At 37.5% G+C, this 22,128-nt stretch overlaps 1 protein-coding gene and 1 non-coding gene across 4 annotated transcripts in view; one reads left to right on the forward strand and one right to left on the reverse strand.

The window, feature by feature from the left end:
- The window catches only part of DOCK10 (dedicator of cytokinesis 10), a 366,705-nt gene that overhangs the window by 92,213 nt on the left and 252,364 nt on the right, over window positions 1-22,128 (reverse strand). For all 3 annotated transcript variants that reach the window (XM_069104543.1, XM_069104541.1, XM_069104544.1), the window contains exons 12-19: window positions 20,622-20,843; window positions 20,316-20,438; window positions 19,143-19,225; window positions 9,367-9,489; window positions 6,401-6,480; window positions 4,365-4,552; window positions 3,782-3,847; window positions 1,087-1,179 (exon numbers count right to left, since the gene is read on the reverse strand). In XM_069104543.1, the coding sequence (XP_068960644.1) occupies window positions 1,087-1,179; window positions 3,782-3,847; window positions 4,365-4,552; window positions 6,401-6,480; window positions 9,367-9,489; window positions 19,143-19,225; window positions 20,316-20,438; window positions 20,622-20,843 (978 nt within the window). The remainder of the gene's footprint in view (window positions 1-1,086; window positions 1,180-3,781; window positions 3,848-4,364; window positions 4,553-6,400; window positions 6,481-9,366; window positions 9,490-19,142; window positions 19,226-20,315; window positions 20,439-20,621; window positions 20,844-22,128) is intronic.
- LOC138174485 (U6 spliceosomal RNA) lies at window positions 312-413 on the forward strand. The gene has a single exon (XR_011171738.1). It is a non-coding gene; the product is annotated as a U6 spliceosomal RNA (small nuclear RNA).

The following is a 22,128-nucleotide window of genomic DNA, read 5'->3' on the forward strand; positions in this document are numbered from 1 at the left end:
AGGAGGGGAATTCTACCCCTTATTGAGGTAGTCCATTCATCCAATTTTTGGACAATTCCATTTGTTAGAATAGCTTGCCTCTTTGCAATTTTGCCCAGGTAAGTCCTAGCGAATTGTCTGAGGCACTGATAAAAGTGGCTTGAGTGGGGTCACACAGCTAGTGTCATGAGTATGAAATTATGTCCTCCTGATTCTTAACCTAATACTCTACCCATTTATCCACACGACCAATGTCTTATCACTCAAAACAGTCAAACTGGCTAAACTTGGATTTTGGTGCATGACTTCTATTTTCTCAAAATTCAATACGATTGCTTTGGCAGTACATATACTAAAACTGGAATAATAACAGAGAAGATTAGCATGACCTGCTTGAGGATAACAAGCAAATTTGTGTTCTATTTAAAAAAAATCAAATTACAGGGCTGTATGATAACATGATAGTATTAAAGTCAGAGTTTTATTATTAGCAGCATGTTGAAGAAAGGGGATTTATAGGTCAACTGAGAGTTAATCTATGTTGCCTAAGTGGTGTCTTTTCTTTTTGTTTGTTTGTTTCTATGACCTATGAATGAGTGGTGGGATAATCTAGCTGTGGAAAGGGATGACCTTCCTTTATCACAGCAATTTAACAAGTGATGCCATTCCTGCCCCACTGAGATCATTACTTCTCCTGTTCCCACCCCATTCCTTGAGTTCCAGTGGCTGGGCCTATGAAAGAACACTGGAGAAGTTTTTGGGATTTTTGTGATTGTCAAGGGCTCTGGCCTTCTGGCCTATGAATCTCTAGTCAGGCAATAACTGGGGGTTGACTAGAGTGAGGGAGGATTTACATAAAGGAATGAGAAATGCAGTTTCAAAAATTCAGGGTTTGTAAAATACTGGATGCAGTGAAGATGTTAGTGCTGATGAAAATCCTTGTTAAAAAAATGCCTTCTGCCAGAGACTCAGTGGCACTGGCTGTCATAATAGCTGGGTTTTTTGTTTTTTTTTTTGCCATCAAGAAATCATGTTTTTAAAACATAAACTTACCTATCTCTTGACCTTATTGACTAACATCTAGAATCATGAAAAACATTGACTCACCTCATCAGAGAAATCAGGATTCTGGGAATGATGGAGTACTGTTGTGTACGCTGCAGTAGTGAACAGTGGCCCTCCAGGTTTTCCGTAAATACACTGTTTAATAAAGTAAGCACAAAGGTTTGTTTTAATTCTAAAATAATCATAATAGCTGATATTTCTGTACCGATTTAAGGAATGCAAGGAGTTTTACATACATTGTCTCATCTGATCCACACAGGTGAGAGAGATGTTATAGAAATTAGCTTCATTTTACACAGGAGGAAACTGACCTCAGAGCATAGAAATGATTTTCCTTTGGTCACACAACTGATAAGAATAAAAGGGGTAGTTTCCAATGAGTCTCACTTGATTCCAAGTCCAGAATTCTTAGTTTTTTTGAAGGATAACCAGGTATGTTGGCAAGCAACTTCTTCAGGCCTTAATTTCACTGCTGTTAGTTATGTTTAGGTAATTTCTAATAACTTCATTTCCCATTGTCTAATTATCTAATTAATTTTGACTATCAAACTGTGCTATTTTAAATGGAGACACCCCCTGCTTATCATGTCTCCAAATCTGACATTATTTCAATCTCCTGTATATGCAAAATCTCACAATTTGACTTTGGACTACAATTCAGTTTTTAACTTTTCTCCATTAATTAATGTTTGTTTTTTTAAATGCTGATGGCTTATACTTTTGATTTAGTCCCTACTGTCCCCATGATTTCTTTAGTTCTCACAAACACATAGGTTTAAGACTTGGTCTTACCCTTTAATTAGTTATACAACCTTGAACAAATCACCTAACTTTTCTGAGCCTTATATCTTAATCTATAAAATAGATATAACCTAGCCCACTTTCTCCACATATTAAAAGGATTAAATATCTTGGTGCAGCAGCAAGCACCCCAAGCCTCCTCAGGGTCTTGGATCTGCTTTGATAAATGAAAGCAACTCAAAATGGGTTAACAAGCTTACTTTAATCAGTCAGATATGTATTGTTTACCTAGTTCAGGGGAAAAAGGTCAGCACACGGAACTTCAGAGTATACAGACAGAATTATCAAGACAGAGAAACAGATCAAGTAGACAGTTTCCAAACTGTCCAACCATTACATCCATACCAAATCAACATCTGGGTTTCATCAACATCTGGGTTTTTCAAAGCCGGGGGGCTCTCAACAATGGCTTCCCACAGTCCAGATCAAATCACAGAACACTTCTCAAAGTGAGCCCCAAAACAAAGCTACACATCAGGGCTTATATAGTCTTCTCCTGGCTCAGAGAATATAACAACCTTATTGACTCACTGGCCAATCAAAAAGTATCTACTGAAAAACAAGCCTCCCATCCCAGGCTCCTGATGCACTTTAGCCTAGGGGCTGGGAAGATCTTAAAAATTTACATTTCCATTACATTTGGAGACTAGAGATTGTTTCAAGCCAAGCAAAAATCAGGCATTTAATTAAATGCTTGTTGATTCTTTGATTTGAAATGGGAAAGCATTTTGTAACCACAATTCACTACAAGCATGTCATTCTGGATGATTCTAAAAACCATTTAATACCACTAATTAGGGCCCAGGGTACCCACGTGTGGAATATACTCCAGCTTCCCCTCTGCCTCATGAAATCCCTATCTTCCTTCAAAGTATAACAGATACTATCTTCTACCAAAGCTTTTCCTAATTTCCCTAGCTGCTAGTGTTTTTTTTTTGAAATTTATTTGTATCACTTTTAATATTTTGCATATCTGTATCTATCTACATATCTCATTCCATCTTCACTCCTAGTAGAATGTAATCTCCCTGAGGGCAGGGACAATTTTGTTGTTGACATTCTGTCTCTAGGTACAGCACTTTGCCTTATACACAATAGTCACTAAAAAGATTTGTTGAATTGAATTCAGAATACAGAAATGGCAACTTCCCCTCTACCCCAAATCTAGGGTGGTACTTTTTCCCCATTTCAATTCATGCTGACAACTAGATTATTTCTGGGTTTCCTGAAGGTTGTTTAAATAGAAAAAAACCCAAAATTTTCTTTTTTCTACATTTCTTAACTTTATAACTTGGAAGATATAAACAAATGAAATCTTGAAAAGATATGTTTGGTTAAGTAAGACTTCAGTAATTATACAGGGTAATACAGCAGAATTCTCTGTACCATATACATTTTTACTCATCCTTTAAAATCACATTAACAGCATCAGGGACATAATTTCACATTCTAACTTCAAAACCACTTAATGTGGAACTCCCATTTGGCCCCACAGGCATGCCTTCCATAAGTGAAAGTGTCCAAATGGTCTATTGTGCTGGTAATCAGGCCATTGTAGGGGCAGTCTCTGCACAAAGCTTTGGAAGTATGGCCCACTGAGCAATGTTTTAAATCAAACATACAGGAGGTGAGAGCTGGGTTCTTTTCCGGTAAAGGGCAACTCCTCAAGGGGAAGCTTTTCACATTCATATGAAACAAGGAAATTTTCTTTTAAAATCATTTCAAGTCAAGCAGTGCCTTGAGGCTGACATTTCCAAAGGCTCCAGCTAATGATTGCTATTTTTTAAAAAATTAATTTCAGGAAATAGGAAACGAATGTTTTAAATTGTTCTTTTTTCAACCCAATTCAAATAAAATATCCCTCTTTGGTTTGAGGAAAGTATGCTATTTCTTTCCCATTTTCTTTTTATTCTGTGACTCTGGTGTCTTGGCTCACCTTCACTGGCTTGGCACCTTCTTCATCTGAGTTTCTGAATTCAATGCACACAGTTATGTTTCGTGCCTGAAATAGCAAGGGGAAAGAGAGGTTATAATTTGTTATTCAGTACCATCACTAAAAAAAAACCCAAGTGTTGAAATAAGTAGCCCCTATTCACACCAAAGAACACATTTCACATGACCTTCCTCATGGGGTTGAGAAACACAGCAGCAGATTCTGGGAATTTTTGAAACAAGCATTACACTCATTACACAAGACAAAAGTCCAAACACAATAGGATTTAGACGAGGCTTTTTTATGGAGCACATTTTAAAACTACAATAAAAATGTGGCCAATAGAAAATTTTTAGGATGAACTTCAGAAAAGATTGTTAGCATAAGTCTCAAAATTGCATTCCCCCTTATAATAATACCAAAGGGAATCCCATTGCAGTTCAAAAGTAATCGTTTTCCCTGAAATAGCTTTCTATTCTGAGATGTTGGCATTCAACACTCTGTAATTTCACTTTCCAGACATGCTCCCTCTAATGTGTCATGAAGGACAAAAAGTTGGAGTCACTCTCAGAAAAGGCAGGCCTACCTTGTTGAAACATTTCTGCCCATCGTACTTGAGGTGCTTTGGGTAGACATAAATTTGGTTTTTATATACCCGATAAGGCCGGGAATACTTGGTTGAATCGTAAACAAATTCCTCCACTTCTACTGTTGGCTCTTGTTGAACCATCATATCAAAAGGCTTGATAGGGGTAAAGGATGAGGTCACACAGTCTTCAAAAGGAGAGAACATAAAACTATTAGTCAAATGTTTATTCTTTTTGGATCAACTTTCCTGAAAGGATTTCAGTACAACCTCTCAACCTAGAAAGTATATGTGTGTGTGTTTGTGTGTGTATGTGTACATGTGTATATACAGTTGTGATTCCACTACCTAATTGTGGGGGTCCCCCAAGGCATTTCATCTCCTACCTTTGTGTCTTTGTATAAATGACTGTTCTCCATTCCTGGAATGAACTCCCTCCTCACCCCTGCCTTTTAGAATCCTTAGTAATTCTGTAAGTCTATGGTATTAAGGAGATGGCAGAGGAATGTCTTAAAGAAGCAAGTGACTTTCTTTTATAATATTTCCAAAGACCCCTGCTTTCATACCCTGACCCACCACCAAATTGTGTGTGTGTTCTTGGGTAAATAGAATTGGCATTAGTCAATTGTAATATATTTCTGATGATAAAGAACAGAGTTCTAATATCTCTTCAACTATCTCTTCATCTCCTAAAGAATATTTCAGTCATCCATTTTGACTCATGTTTTTTTCTTCCTTTGCTCAAGGACAGATAAAAGTTCATGCTCTCTCTCTCTCTCTCTGTCTCTGTCTTTGTCTCTCTCCCTCCCCCCCCCCCCTTCTATAACAATCAATATTAAAATAGTTAAGAGCAGATGGCTTGGATTAGATTCCCTGCTACATCTCATGCTAAAATAATTGCATGGCAAAAATCCAGGGGGGAAATGAGCATGGCTAAAGTAATGAAAATATCATGTAATGTTCTCCAGGTTCATAGCACATCAGATATAATAATAATAGCTAGCATTTATATAGTACTTAATGGTTTGCAAAAAAATATTATCTCATTTGATCCTCACAAATAACCTTGGGAGATGGGTGCTATTATTTTACAGGAGACTGAAGCAGATAGACATCACTTGACTTGCCCAGGATCACACAGCTAGTATGAATATTAGAACAGATTTGAACTCAAGTTTCCTGACTCCAGGTCCAGCACTTTATCTATCCACTATACTATCTAGTTTCCTCTAATAATAAAGGAGGACAAAGACTGTCAAGAAGTACTTTTATAGTAATGAGAAAGCTACTATAGGCATGCATAGAAGAGCTAAGGAATAACTCTCTATAATCCATGCTTTTTTCAAAAATGCCCAATTAGCTTTTTTTTTTTTTTTTTTGCAGGGGCAGTGCTGTAGTTTGGGGAGGGTTTGGATCCATGATTCATCAGTGTGGAGAATTCCCAGTTTGGACATTCCTTCCCCTAAATGTAGATCAGCAACCATCTATAACTTGCACTCAGAGAACTGTTGTGACAATGAGAGCTTAAGTGCTTGCCCAGAGTTACAGAACTAGTATCCATCAAAGACAAGACTTTAACCTAAGTCTTCCTGACCTCAAGGCCTGCCCTCTATCAACTATATCATACTGGCTTTAACATATATATATATATGTGTGTGTGTGTGTGTGTGTGTGTGTGTATGTATGTATATCATATCCTGTTCTATTGAAAAGAAAAACCTATGCAAATCAATGGAACTTTTGACCATACTATAAGAAAGAGAATTTCCCTTATTTGTAATGAGAGGGGTCTGGTTTCACTCACTATTAACTAGTTGTGCTCATATAAGCAGCTAGGCTACAACTCACATACTTGGCTATGGTCTTGGCTCTATGTATTTACAAAAAGCCTTGATGGAGGAAGAAAGAAGACATACGATGATGTCGGCACAATGACAGCTTGATTTTAACCTGCCACTCCAAATCTCTGCTTCCATCCCAAAAAAATCAGAATTAATTTTGAAAAGACTACAATCCATGATGATGACTTATCATACTTGGATGCTCCAATGGTACATTTTCAACTATAATATCCAGGCTTCCAGGGATGATCTGTGTTTTGCTTATCTTGTCTGCCCTAGAAATCAGAAAATAGAAAAAAGAGAAAAGAGAAAAAGAGAAAGCAAATGATGAGAACACTGATGAATTATCACCAAAGCACAGGAACAAATGAGTCTGATCTTGATTATTTATGACAAAGTCGAGGAGCTTCTGATGCAGAATACAGAAGACCACATATAATCTATAACACTTGAGGATATTTGGGTTTATCTCATTTCTGGAAATGAAAACCTAAAATGATTCTCAAAGAGATAGCTAGGGAAGAGTCAAGGCAGAGAAAGTTACGTGAGTACTTGCTAGGTTTTTCTACCTTAACTATGGATTTTGTTCTCTTACTTAGATGGAGGAAATTGTTGATTTGGAAACTCCCTCCACTGATAAAGATGCTTACATTGTTTATAACTTAGATTCTTAGAGAATTGCCTGGGAACACTGAGAACTTAGGTGTTTTACCTATGGCCCCAAAGCTAGCATATATTAAATTATAGATCTAAAGTTGGAAGGGATCTCAAAGGCCATAAAGTCCAATCTTCAGTTTTACAGAGGAGGAACTTAAGACCCAGGTGACTTGCCCAAGTCTTCACATTAAATGTCAGAGGTGGGATATGAACCCAAGACCTCTGACTCAAGAGCTTGAACTCCCTGTACTGTATCCTACAATGCCAAAGGTAGGCCATTAACTCAGGTCTTTGATACTCTAAACTTAGCCTACTATGTCACACTGTCTCTTAAAATTATATATGAGTTTATCTATATTTATATCTATGCCTCTATTTCTCTATCTCTAGCTATCTATCCATTCAGACAGACAACTGAGCAATCCAAATAATTTTATATAAACGAGACTTCAGAAGTTCATCAGAATATTGGTTAGGTTATTGGTTTGGGTACATAACATTTTTCTCTATTTCATTGCTCAGTTAGGCTGTTGGCCAAGAGCAGCATGTTACAAAACTGATTTATATGATGCCTAGGAAAATTCCAGAACAGATTATTCAAGAGATGGCTAATGAGCACTCAGAAAAAGAAGCAGAGATTGCAATGAGCCAACATGACTTCATGGAGGACAGGATGTGTCAGGGAAACATTTTATTTCTGATTTTGTCAGGATTATTGAACTAGTAGAACAAGGAAATGTAAATATATTTACAAAGACTTTGGCAAAGCATGTTGCTAAAGTATTTCTTACTATTGTTGTAGATAAGATTGAGAGATGTGGAGCAGACAATAATACAGTGAGATGTTTTTGGAATTGGAATAATAATTGGAATTGGATTTGGATAAATGGTTTGCTTCAAAGAGTAGCTGTAAAAGATTTGGTTTGATGACAACTTGTCATGAGATCTCCAGTGAAGAAGTCCAGGGATCAGAACTTGCCCTATTTCCATTAAATACTTTTATCAATGATTTGCATAAATCTTTATCTGGTATACCATGCAAATATACAAATGATATAAAGTTTCACACTAGATCCAAAACAGATCTTAAGACCAGCACATCAAACTGAATCTAATAAGATGAAATTGAGTATGAATAAATGTAGTCTGACACAAATTTTTAAAAAAGTCTTAAAAACAGAATGAATAAGAAATTTAAGTATTTTGTTTGTGGAAAAAAAAAAGATCCTGGGGTTTTTGTGGACTGCATGCTTAGTATGAATCAGCAATGTGATACAGCAGCCCCAAAACTAATACAATCTTGGGCTTTATTAAGAGATATAACTTCCAGGAATAATGTTTCTCTGTCCTGTTTAGACTCCATCTGAATGACTGTGTTCACTTCTGAGTGACATGGTTTTAAAAGGATGTTATTAATGTGGAGAGGTTCTAGAACAGGGCAAGGAGGGTGGTGAAGGGCCTTGAATCAGTCAACAAACAAGCCTTGTTAAGTACTAATAGTGGAGGGTATCATATTAAGCTCATATTACATGGACATTGATGGAAGAAAGTAGATGTGTTTCTATTAGAGAAGACTGGTGTGTGTTTATGCTTTTTTCAAGAATCATAGGAAAGGGATTGAACTTGTTTTGTTTGACCTCAGACGACACAAATAGAATTCAGGAGTGAAAGTCACAAAGAATCAAATTTAGACTTTGATGGCAGGAAAACAAAACAAAATTTTCTAACCATTAGAACTATCCAAAAATGGAAATGGGATGTCTTGGTAGTTAGTGAGTCCCCCCTCTGTAGTTCTCCAAGCAGAGAACTTATCAGGCATGTTATAATGGGTGATCCCCTCTGTGTACTGATTGCACGAGATGACCAATGAGATCCTTTCAAGTCTTAAATCTCTGATTGAGTTTTAAGAAAGACATATTCTCAACTGATTTTCCTGGGATCAACCATCAAGACTCTAGTCCTACTGTTACATTATTGTGTTTAATTAAATTAAATGTGATTTTTAAAAGAATCCTCATACTGCTCATTCTTACACGTGAAAAGAAAAAATTTAATAACTGAAAATGGAGAGGAATAGGAAAGGATTCCATCCTGGCTGGTACAGAGGAGTACCCATCACACAATTTGAAAACTTGTCGTTAAAATTCACATGAACAACAAGAAGGCTTGGTAGATAGATAGTGAATTCACTGATGTCAAATTCTCCTAATTGTTTCCTTTTTCCTACTCTGACAGTCAGTGGTTTTATTTTCCTCTCTGGTAGCATTCAAGTGCTCCTTAACATTTCAAACCCTTCTCTGTTTTTCCGGAACACTTGGTTTAGAAAGCTACAATCAGCAGTTTGCGAAGTAACATGAAGATCACCCTTCTTGGTTGGGTGAGATTCTGCTATAATTTGAACAATAAATTAATTGAGAGTTTGATGCCTTTCTGTAATGACCACACAGAAATCATGAAAATGCTGCCAAGTCTTGCTTCATTACAATAGTGCTCAAAATTTATACCTTCTATAATCTGATACCAGTTTAATCAGGTCTTCAGTGGAAATCTTGCTACTTTCTTGCTTGTATAGTGGTGAAAATCTTGAGTCTCTATCCACATTTCCCTGGTTATCCTTAAATACTGATCTGCAAGAAAATGATATTGATTATGTTAGTTTAGCTTTTTTTATTTTGAGTTGTGATCTGAGAATTTACAGATCAAAATTTAAAGGCAAAAAGACAAAAAGCACTATTTAAAGGAAGAATCGTAGCTAGCAACTCTGGTGCCTGGGGTGAGCAGCACATGTCCTCAGACCTAGAAGCACAAGGTCCAATGGTCAATGATAGAGATTAAGACACTTGGAGTCTGCTGAGGGGGAGACTGCAAGAAAGGGCAGTGCCATAGAAGAGAAAAGTCATCTGGGAAACTGTTGCTGGGGGCATGGGTAAAGGCAGTAAAAAGTCTATTATTGGGCAACTATTATTCTTAGTGACGCGGTATAGCTCTTAATATTGGCTGCACAAGTACTAGTGACGTTAGGTGCTCTCCAAATTTTGACATTCTGGTGCATAGCTCCATCTTGCTTAGAGCTATGATTAGAAACAGCAGTGAAAAATCTTTTTTCAATAGCATTCCTTCTTAGCAATTTATCTTATCTTTAGAAGGCCCACAGCATGATAGAAGGTAAGAGAACTCCTGCAGCCAGGACAAAGGGAGGAGGCAAAGGAGAAGTTTGGTCATTTCCCCACACCATAAATAAATGTCTTCACTCTTTGTACTTTTTGCCAAATTTTCTGTTGCCATGAAGAATTTTCATGCCACTGTTTTGATTAGGGACTGCCTTTATAGGATCACGATTTTAGGAAAGTTCCAGGTACCATGCCTTATTTCACTAACTGCTGTCCAGTGGACTCGTCCTACTCAGTCAGTTGGTTGCTACTCATGTACCCATTACTGTCCCCCTCTCAATCCTATCCCCTCCAATTCTGGAGCTATGAAACATAATCAAATCAACTGTGACATTGTTCCTAGAGGTTGTCCCTTCCTTGTGACCACTTCCCCCACTCAATGCACCTATAACTTTCTAGCCCAAATTGCTCCACTCTGGCTATTCATTCCTTTTGTGGGCAGTCATCATTATGAGAATGTACGATCCTTGAAGCAAAGACTGTCTTTACTTTTGCATTTGTATTACTAACATTTAGTACAGTGCTTATAATACAGTAAGTTCTCAATAAATGTTTTTTTTTATTCATTCATTTTTTCTTTTCTTCATTCATTCATCTTGACTTAAAAGCCTGAAAAGTCCTGGGGAGAAGGGTCAATATGAGAGTTGGGAACTATATTTATATTTCTTTATAAAAATCACTTTTAACTCACATTTAAAACTCATCATTTTAGAAAACCTTAATTCAGCATCTCTCATTTGATTTTTCTTTTTCCCAGGGTAAGTAGCTTGATGATAGAACTCAGTGAATTTGGCAGGTACTGATTAGAACTCAGATATTTTCAATCAAGATAGAGATAATGTCTTTGTCATTTTTAGGATAGGGGCAAAGGTGAAACTAGGGTATGTGAGTCAATGAACATTTTAGGCTATAGAATAAAGGACACAAATCCAAGCTAGCTGTGTTTCCTTACTCCCTCTGGCACCATATTACCACCCTACTGGGGCCATGAAAATATTTGTTTGGAAATTTATTTGGGGTTGAATAATGGTGAACTTGGGAAACATGTGACCATAAAGACATCACCTTTATTACACAACAAACTCACTGAGGGTAGGGATGATATCTCAGCCAAACTTTGTATTTCCTCTAACCCTTAGCACAGGACTCTCTGTACATAGTAAGTTCTTAACAAATATGTGCTGAAACAATGAATGAAATACCTACATGTTAGTTTTTATTCTTTCATGACAGAAAAACAGAACATCTATCTGTAATTAGATTTGGAGTTCAAGCCTTGGCTATGTCACTTACTAATTTTGTGTCACTTGAATACTTCGTGACTCAGTTTCCTTAATTGTAAAATGAGGGAGTAGTACTAAATGACCTCAGAAGTCCTGTCTAACTTTAAATATATGGTCTTATGAATTAGTCTTAGTAGTGTCTGAAGAATATTAGATTTTAATTTCTGCTAATGTGTGTACCCTATTTATATATTACTTTTTAAATCCTTCATTACTTTTAAATCCTTCAAACTCAAGTTCACTTGTTTCTTGGTTTTTTTTTTTTAATGGACCATCAAGCACAAGATCACATCTTCTTGCATGACATGAAAAAGGGTGATGAAGGAACAGGCCAAGCCTGTTCTCAGAAGCAGTGAGATTCAACTAATGTAACTAGCCCATCTAATTTTCTCTGTTCTATGCTACAATTTAAAAAAAAGACAAGAAAATAAATCTGTGTAGGACAAAACCATTTTAAATGCAATTGTTACCCCAGGTTTCACCTCAGGTGATTGGCATGTTGGAAGCAATATGACATTTGTTTCTCACTCTACAATTCAATCGATAGTTTTTTCGTTATCTAGTCATCCCAAAGACTCTGCTCTCTTGATGACTAAATCAAATCACTGTAGGACTAATTGTTGATGTGTTCACCCCGATCCCTGCCAAAGGAGTTGCTCACTTACATGGAGCTCTCACAAGAACTGAGCTCATAATAAGAATGAGCAAATATCTCGTAGTCCTCCTGTTTTTTTCTGTATTTGCTTGGATCTCTCCTTCACATTGACTTCATTCCCTCCTCATGCCTGTTTGTGTGAATATCTCTCTCCATTAGATTGTGAATTTCTAGAAAGTAGGTTGTCTTGCCTATGTTTGCATTCCCTGAGCCTAGCACAGTGCCTCAATAAATGTTTGGTGAATTCAAAACAAAAACAAAAGAACCCTTAAATAAGAATGGGGCAATTTCTGAGGGCAAGAAGCCTCAGATCCAATGACTTGCTTAATCAATTCATAGGATCATGGATTCTGAGCTAGAACTGATGATAGAGGTAATTTTGTAAAATACCTTCATTTTATTGATGAGGAAACCAAGGCTCAAATAGGTCAACATATAGGCTATATTGGCTAAGGGTGTACAGTTAGTAAGTGTTTGAGGAAGGATTTTAATTCAGGTCTTCCTGACTACAGTTCTAGCACTATCAACTATAACACACTACCTCTCAAAAGTTAGCATGATGTTATCTGTAAATAGGAGAGGCAGTATGATATAGAGCAAGGGTGGGGAACCTGCAGCCTTGAGGCCAAAGGTGACCATCTAGGTCCTTGGGTACAGCCTTTTGACTGAGTCCAAATTTTACAGAACAAATCCTTTTATCAAGGGGATTATTTCTGTGAAGTTTGGATTCAGTCAAAGGGCTACACTTGAGGACCTAGAGGGCCACACATGTGACCTTGAGGCCTAAGATTCCCCACCCCTAATATGGCAGATAGAGTGCTGAGCTTAGGATAAAGAAGACTTGAGTTCATATTTCACCTTTGACACTTATGAAGTATGTCACTCTAAGCAACTCATGTACCTTCCATGTACTGTAGACAGGGACCTAGAATTGTCTACTAAGCCATATATGTTTTTTGATTAGTGTTGGTAGAGGGAGTTTCTATACTGGGAATTCCCAAAGACAATGAAATCACAAACCCTGATGCATTTAAAGAGTCTCTCCATCAAAAGGAAATCCTACTTTGGACCTTAGGGCATATCTGCTAACATACTCATGAGGTCCTCTGGCACACACAGTTCTTCTTGCCTAACTCCACATCTGATGCCAATAATGCCCAGGGGATCATTGAATGAAATGAACAAAGATGTATCTGTCATGGAATATTGTGTAATGCTTTGATGTCACAAGATATTTTGTAGGAGATGGAACCACGGAATCAAATGCTTTCATTAAAGCAAAAAATAATCAATACAAATATGGAATATATTTTCTAGAACTCCAGGCATTTATGTGACCATAAAGATATAGTTCAGGATAAAAAAGCCCACCCATCTGTTTGATTCTCTGGTTTTATTTGCTTGCTTTGGATTGGGCAAATGACTGTATTGGGATATGGGATTCCTAGTATGGAAACTCCCTTCTTTATGATAATTGTCACCTACTCTGATTCTTATAGTTAGAGACCATTCATTATTTGAAGCACTGAGAAATTAGGTGACTTGTCCCAGAGTCATCACCAATATGTATACGAATTGGGACTTGAACTCACCAGGTCTTCCTGACTTCTGGGCTATGTCGATATATCCTCTATCTTCCCCCTTCTCCTGCTTATAGAAGGTACCTTCAATGCATATTTATCATACTGGATTTAGATCATTCTAGACAAATATTTGATAGAAATAAGAATTCAGACTGTGTCTTTTGTGTGACATTTTCCATTCTTTTAGAATTTTTCCTTGTTTTAGAGATTTCTAGAAGCAATTGTTGAATGCTCTGAAAAATTAGGTCACCTTAGTATGGGTTTCTTTTGTATGTACTTGATCAGATTTAAATACTCTTTTAGGCTTTATCTTTTCATAACAAACCATAAAAAATGGATTCTTGTGGTCAGTGGATGGAAATAAGAGGTTGGAAAGGGAAATGGAAGTGTGTGCTGGAAATGATCACCAAGACAGTAACAGCAGCAAAACCAAAATAGGGCAGATATGCTGGGTTTGAGTGAAGTAGTCTCTAAACTTAGGAGAACTCAAGGAGAGAGGAAGGTCAGGAGGATGGTTCATTGAATCCAGTGAAGGCTGAGAGTAAAAGTTGGTCAGTTAGTGAGAAAAAATCTTAATGAATGGATAGCTCAAGTTGTAGACTGGTATCCTTGAAATACAAAGAGAACAATCTATCAGCCAAATAGCAAGCAGTTATCAAGTGCCATGTATTTATATACTAGGCTATGTACCAGACTTTGTGCCAGGGATAAAAGAGGAAGCTTTTATGGTCAAGGACTGCCACAGTTATATATCTGTATGCCCGGTGCCTACAGCCAGAACCCCTAGCATATTGTAGGCAGTTAATAAAGTCTTATTGATTGATCTCTAGTGCATTGATTATGGCAAACTATGGATGCTGATCATGCAGGATTAGATGATGTGGAAAGACTGTAGTACATCACATGGCATGAATCATTCAAAGCACCAAAGCAACCGAGATTGAGGATACAGAAAAGAGCCATCCCAATGAAGGAATCAGAATGCAAGACCATCTTAATTTGCAAAGAATATGATGACAGGCAGCACTTTATAGTGGAAGGAGCAGTCAGTTTAGATTCAGGAAAGACTTGATCTATTTTGCCTCTGACACTTGCCAGTGGTGGAACCAAGGGCTCCACTTAATTTCTCTGTATCTCACTTTCTTCATCTATAAAATGGGCATAATAAGAGTACTTACCTTACCAGGCTGTTGGGAGGACCAGATGAGATAAAATATGTTACGTATTTTGTAAAACTTAAAACATTAGGGAAAAAATCATCTATTTTTATTACCAAGGAAGAACAAAATCTGACTACTGGCTCAGACTATCAGAGGAGGCTGGCATTAGAAGAAATCAGGAAGGGATTCTGGCCCATTAGACTTAGAAGTATTATTTTTCCAAGAGGCACTGGAATAGAAGCTCCATTTTTATGCTTGACAACTTGACACATATCTAAGGGTCAAATCTCTGTCCAATAAATGAGTGTTAAAAATCTAGCATAGGCCATCTGTATCTGCTCTTGTGATCAGCTGAAAAGATAACATTTTCTTTGTAAAATGGCACCACAGCTGGCCTCCTTTCCCCCTGCCCAAAAAGGGGCCAAGCACCAAATTCCTTTTGGACAGAAGATTTTTCACAAGTGATGAGAATCAAATGTCATCTCGACTAGAATTGGGTAAAAACAATTCTAGGCCATTCAGGGTTTTTTTTTTTTTCTGTGAATTTATGAGGTACGAGCTACATCATCACTTCTAACATACTCTGGTGACACGGTTAACTTCAGAGTCATGTTTTAGAGTAAAAAAGGACCCCAACAATATTTCAAAATTAGGACTCTTCTAGATTATGTAAGGGAAAAAGGAAAAATTTCTACAGGACTTCCATAACAATAAGATTCTGGGCAAACAACATCATTAAGTGAAATGTCATAAGTGATATCAAGTTTGGTAAGGCTATGACAGTTTCCATTTAAACCATTTGCCCACAAAGTAAAAATAGTTTTTGGAGTCTCTCTCTCTGTCTCTCTCTCTCTCTCTCTCTCTCTCTCTCTCTCTCTCTGTCTCTCTCTCTCTCTCTCTCTGTCTCTGTCTCTGTCTCTGTCTCTCTCTCTCTCTCTCTGTGTCTCTCTCTCTCTCTGTCTCTCTGTCTCTGTCTCTGTCTCTCTCTCTTTCTCTCTCTTTCTCTGTCTCTCTCTCACACACACACACCTTTAGGAAATTGTTCTATATACATTATGTCATTTGACTCTCACAACAACCCTATGAAGTAGGAACTATCATTTCCAGATTGGAAGCATGAAGGTCTGAGAGATTAAGTGCTTTGCCAGGGTCACAGAGTTACTGAGAGTCTGAGGCGATATTTGAAGCTAGGTTTTCTTGACTCTAAATACAACTCTCTAGCCATCATGCTGTACTATCTCCACAATATAAAGGAGTTTGAGAAGACATTTTAAGGCATTTGTGGTTTGACAAGCCACAAGATCTAATAGGAAATCTGTAGCATAACCATACATCCTCCCATTGACTGATAGAAAGATATCATCCTATTAGTGGCTAGACAGCATTAATTTGATTTAATTAAAAAATATACTTAGCTCAAACTGGTCGTGTATGATATTTCCTTAGGCTACCTCAGGACCACTAACCTGATACTGCTATAGTTGATGATGGTGGGATTTGTTGGCTTTTCTGTTCCAAGTGTATAATTAGTTCTTTTGTCAGGGATACTTAACTCAGTTTGTCTCCTTGGAAACTCTATTGGACTTTTTTCCAGCTCATTATATTAGGCTCATTCCAAATTGAATAATGACTTCTGTCTGCCCCTAAATCCTCTTACGGTCTTTTTTATGAGTTCAGTCTTTCCCTCATTCTCCCCTCACACCATCCTGTTGATATTCCAGGTTGGATATAAATGTCATCCAACTTCTCCACAAAGGTGGACTGTTCAAGTGGTAGATTCTACGTTTATCTTAGAAATTATATTGGTGAACACATGGGAGAAGCTGGTTAAATGTGGCATTTATGGAGAAGGTTTTGTCCTGAGCTCATACGTAATGCTAATAATAAAGTATATTCAGGAATAAAATCCCATAAAATGCAAAAAAAAAAAAAAGAAATTACATTGGCTTCCATGAAAAAAAAAATACAGGTATAATGGTAATCTTCCTGCATCTGACTATTTTACAGATCAGGTGGAGGTGCCATCTGGTCTCTACTCTTTTGAAAAGACATTACCATTGGGAAAGAACATCTCTATTATTGATCCAGACTGTTCTCTACTCAAAAAATTTGTGATAGCAATTCAATTCAATTCAGCAAACATTTATTAAATATCTGCTATGAGTAAGACACTAAACTGGGCACTAGGAATATGAAGGTAAGAGATGAAACAGTTTCTGTCTTCAAAGAATTTAAAATATAGCAGACCACACTAGGCATGTGCACAATTAAGTTTAAGACAAAGTGGACTGTGAAAAGGTAGAGTAGAAAGTGTCTGGGATTTGGCATCCCCAAACGTGGGCTCAAAACTAAATTTTTTTTCCTGACCATCCATGTGATTTTCGGGAAATTATTTAGTGTCTTTGGGCTTCATTTTCCTCCTTTGTAAAGTGAGATTAGACAAATTGGCAGATAGGTAGTAAATAGAGCTATGAACTTGGAGTCAGAAAAATCTGAGTTTTAATCCTGCCTTAGACACTAACTAGCCATAGGTCTCTGGGCAAGTTACTTAACTTTAATTTTCTTATCTATAAAATGAGGGCATTATGCTCATTGAAAACCAAGACCCTTTCCAGCTCTCAATTCATGATCCTATGGCAAGATTATATCTAAAATCCTTTCCTTTAAATAGTAATGGGCAGGTCCAATGTACAAAGTCTTATCTCAATCAGTAGGGCTAGACAATTCATCTGTGGAGTAATATGGTATCAATTGTTGTTAAATAGACTATAAATTCTTTGAGGGCAAAGGCTATTTCATTTTTGTCTTCATACTTCCTTACAGTGTGTGTCCATTTAATAAATGGCATAATTGGGCTTCTTGGTCAAGATGGCAGTGTGTAAACAGTAACTTAGCTGAGCTCTCCCAACATTCCCCTCTAACAACTTTAGAATAATTCCTCAAATCAAATTTTAGAGCAACAGAAACTACAAAAAGTCAGAGTTACACATGCTTCCAACTTAAGACAACTTAGGAGGTTGTCATGAAAGGACTATAGTACCAGCTGTGAGCTTTGGAGGTGTCTCTGACAGTGGCAGCAGCAGTTGGGAAACTCATCCCTGAGACAGTAAGGGGGTCAGACAAATGGTAAGAAAGAGATTTCAGGGGACCCTTTGCTGGCACTGGATGCAGCTGGTGTGGATTGGCAGCCCTATTTCCCATACAGAATTCTGGGTCATATTTCTAGGGTACAGAGGAGTGCTTGTGGTCGGTCACAGGGGAGCAGGAGTCCTGGTTGCAGTTCTGATGCAGAAAGAAGCACTAGTACATTGATAGCTGCAAGATAGCTGAAGTCCTGGTTACAATTCAAGGACCAAGAAAAGTGCTAGCCCTTGTGGCTGTAGGAAAGCAAGGATTCTTGGGTGAAGACCAGAGAACGGACCAGAAGAGCAGTGACCACAGCTCTCCTTGGACCACATCATCTTGGAAGCATAGAAAACTGCAGTACTAGTTATGAAAACAATAGTATGAAAAAAGCCTGAAGTTTGGAATAGTACCTCCCCACCCCCAGGTGAGCAGAGTCCAACTCTAAAAAAAAGTTCAAAGTCAGGAAAAGGCCGGAGAAAAGAACAAACAACACAAAATAATTTGATCATAAAAAGCTAGTATGGTGGCAGGGAAGACTAAGACACACTCAGAAGAAGACAATAATGTGAAAATAGCTGCAAGCAAAGCCTCAAAGAAAAATGCTAATTGAACACAAGTCCAACAAGAATTCCTAGAAGAGTTAAAGAAAGAGATGAGAGTGGTAGAGGAAAAATTGGGAAGATAAGTAAGAGTGATACAAGGAAATTATGGAAAGAAAATTAACAGCTTGGTAAAATAGACCCCCAAAATATGGAAGAAAGTAACACCTTAAAAAACAGAAGTGGCCTAATGTTAAAAGAGGCACAAAAAAAAAATCACTGAAAAAAGAACTCCTTAAAAAGGAAGACTTAGCCAAATGGAAAAAGAGGTATAATAGCTCACTGAAAAAAAATTCCTTAAAAATTTGAATTGGGCAAGTGGAAGCTAATGACTCCAGGAGATTTCAAGTCCAGAAATCTTAATAATAGTGGGAAGAATTTATGTGGTACTTTATGGTTTGCAAATAATTTTACAAATGTTATATTATTTGATCTTCACAACAACCCTGGGAGGTAGGTGCTATTACTATCATTATTTTTACAGATGTGGAAACTGAGACAATAGAGGTGAAATATCTTGCCTAGGGTCACATGACTAGTAAATATATGAGGCTGGCTTTGAACTCAGGACTTCCTGGCTCCTGGCACAGTGCTCTCACCACTACACCACCTAGTTGCCTCCTTCTAATATGCCACAGAGAAGGTTTTATAATTTCATTATATAGTTATTTAGTGAAATTATGCAAGTAAAATAGTTAACATACCTCACTGCCCAAGCAAATGGCATGTGGTATTTCCCCAACTTGCTGCAGAACTGCCTATTTGACTTTAATATCTTCTGCACATACTAAAAAAAGGAAAACAAGTTAGCAATGAGTATCTAGAACCTGTATATGGAAAATTATGATTACTCAATCAATAAGTATTTCTCAAACATTTTCCATGGGCCAGATACTGTTTTAGGTTCTAGAGATACAAATGTAAAGAATGAAACTCTCCCTACTCAATAGAAGTACTTAGATTACAATGGGAGAGGGGCAACACGCACACATATAAGCCTATCCAAAATAAATAGAAATAAATACATTATAGTTAAAACAAGGCAGTTTGGGAGGGGCAGCACTAGCACACAGGGGGTCAGGAAAGGCTTCGTACAGAAGATAGTGCTGGAACTTTGTTTTTTTAAAGGGAGGATGGGACAAGGTAAGGACAGAATGCTCTCCAGGAATGGGGGATGGGCCAAAGCAAAGACGAGGGGGTGGAACAAAGCAAGGAGAGTCTGACTTGATTTGAAGAATATGAGAAGGGGAGCAATAAAAGACTGGAAAAATGGCTGGAAGCTCCATCGTGAAGGGCTTTAAAAGCTAAAGGGAGGAGTAAATATTTTATTTTGGAGGCACTTTTTCTTTCTAATGCATCCACTTATTAATATAATAAAAGCTCCTTATAAACCCTTTTCTGTCCCATGGATTCAGTTATCCTGTGGATCAAATGACGTCCCCGCCATATAGAAGGATTTTACTCCCTCCCTCTCACTCTTAGATCCCATGGACAATATCTTTCTCTCCAACACTAACTTTTTACTAATTAGGAAAAACCATTTTGAATCTAGAAAGTAAAGATCTCTCAAATTCATAGCCTTGGCATAAACAATAACTTTAATTCTTTATTGTTGTAATTCATATTGAAGGGAGTATTATGAAAACATAAAACATTACCCAAATGGAAAATTCTCCATGCACCCCAATCCAGATGCCCTACAATAACTTTCCCATGCAAAATACATTATTTTTTAATCTTCATGAATATTTCACTAATGGGATATTTTTCTAAATTGGCCTTTCAAATTTGATGACTGACCAATGAGCATTTGGTTTTCTTGTCATTTCTTTTAAGGAAAGCAATGGAAGAAATGTTTAAGAAACTTTATTATTTACCTTGTTGGAGTCTGGATTTTTAATATAAGGTTCAGCACCACTGGTGATATTTCCCATAAGCACTTTTTCAATCTTGGCCACCAAAACAATGTCAGAGTGTGGATTACTTACAGAAAATATAGCCTATATGAATAAAATCAAGGAACATTAATAAGGACTCACATTCTAATGAAGTTGTCTGCAAAAGTCCACTTAGAATTGAAACTTCATGACATCTATGTTTGATCCCCCCCAAGAATCCCATTTGTTGGTAAGGATAGAGTCACAAAAGTCTCCTGCATAATCAAAGGGAAACAAAATGGTGACCTGTTTTGGATACTTCAGCCATTCTTCAGGAAATCCCTTGACGTGTGGTTCTTCTGAGTGTCTGGGGCTAACTGTGTCGATGTTGCCATTTTCCAAGGCCACTGAAGCACCTGAAACCATCTGTCGAACAAGTGTGTGGTTCAGATCCACATTAAAATCTGCAGAAATCTTTCTGTTGTCTCTGGTATCATAAAGGGCCAGGCTCACAAAGAAAGGTTCAATCTGGAAGCAAAACAAAAGACCAGATAGTTAATAAACATTCCCCACCTAGACATGGAAAGTTGCCTATAGGAGCAGGAAGTCACATGGGGAAGACAATAATGTGTTAGGGACACAATGCTTTACTTAACAGGAAGAACTCAAGAAAAATTTTGACCAAGTGTGATTCCGAGACTTCTTTCTCTTGGCAGAAAGTTTCATTTAATAAACTTTTGTTAAGCACTTACGATATACATAAGGCACTGTACTCAGTGTTTGGGAAAGATGAAAAACAATCCAGTCCCTCCTCTTAGGAGCTTACCATCTACTAGGACAGATATGACTTCTATCTAGACAACCATCATTCTAAGTTGAATGTTATATGAATGAAGCAAGGGATCAATCAAGACAAGGTATTCTAGAAAAATATGAGCAATAGCGATAGCTAACATGAATGAAACACGTAATATATGCCATGCACTGTGAGAAGCACTTAACCATGATCTCCTCTCATTCTCACAACAGCCCTGGGAAGCTATTGTTGTCCACATTTTTCAGATGAAGAAACTGAGGGGAAAAGAGGTTAAGTGACTGGTCCAGGGTTACACAGTTAGTGTCTGAGGCCAGAAGAAGGTGAGTCTTTCCTGTCACAGGCCCTGCACTCTATCCATCGCTACACCTAGCTGCTCCTTCAGGTTGCCTATCTCGGGGCTATATTCAAACAGTTTGGTGTAATGAAAAAAAATGATAAAGGTAGAGTCAAGATATCGCTGCATTCAAATCCTTCCTGAGACATGTCACTGGACAACCTAGACTTCATTGCCTCATCTATTAAATGAGGTTAATAATATTTGGATCTCAGAGAGGGATGAAACCTTAGTCCCCCATTTTATAGATGGGAAAATAGAGGCATAGAGGGTGACTTCTCCAGAATTCCATAACCAGTAAATATCTGAAGCAGAATTCTAACTCTGGTACAGTGCAAAAAATGCTGTATTCAAAATCAGAGGACACAGGTACAAATTCTAGTCTTGCCACTTTTGGCCTGCCCTTCCCTTATCTGGTCCTGTTTCTATAGCTGTCAAATGAGGAGGTGGACTTGATGACCAATAAGGAGGCCTTTCAGGCCTAAAGTTTTGTTTTTTGGATGCTGTTTGGCACACAGCATGATAGATTCAATACATATTTTTAGGTGACATTTCGTTGACTACTCTACACTTTTCAATTTCTAAACCTCCCCTTTCTCTTGTCCCACAGTCAGTGTTTGGCCTTAAAAATACTCAGATACAAAAAATACATAAAAGTACTC

This window comes from Petaurus breviceps, unplaced genomic scaffold (genome assembly GCF_028583685.1).
Source record: "Petaurus breviceps papuanus isolate PSGF00001 unplaced genomic scaffold, PetGlider_PUasm1.0 688, whole genome shotgun sequence".
Lineage (NCBI taxonomy): Eukaryota > Metazoa > Chordata > Mammalia > Diprotodontia > Petauridae > Petaurus > Petaurus breviceps.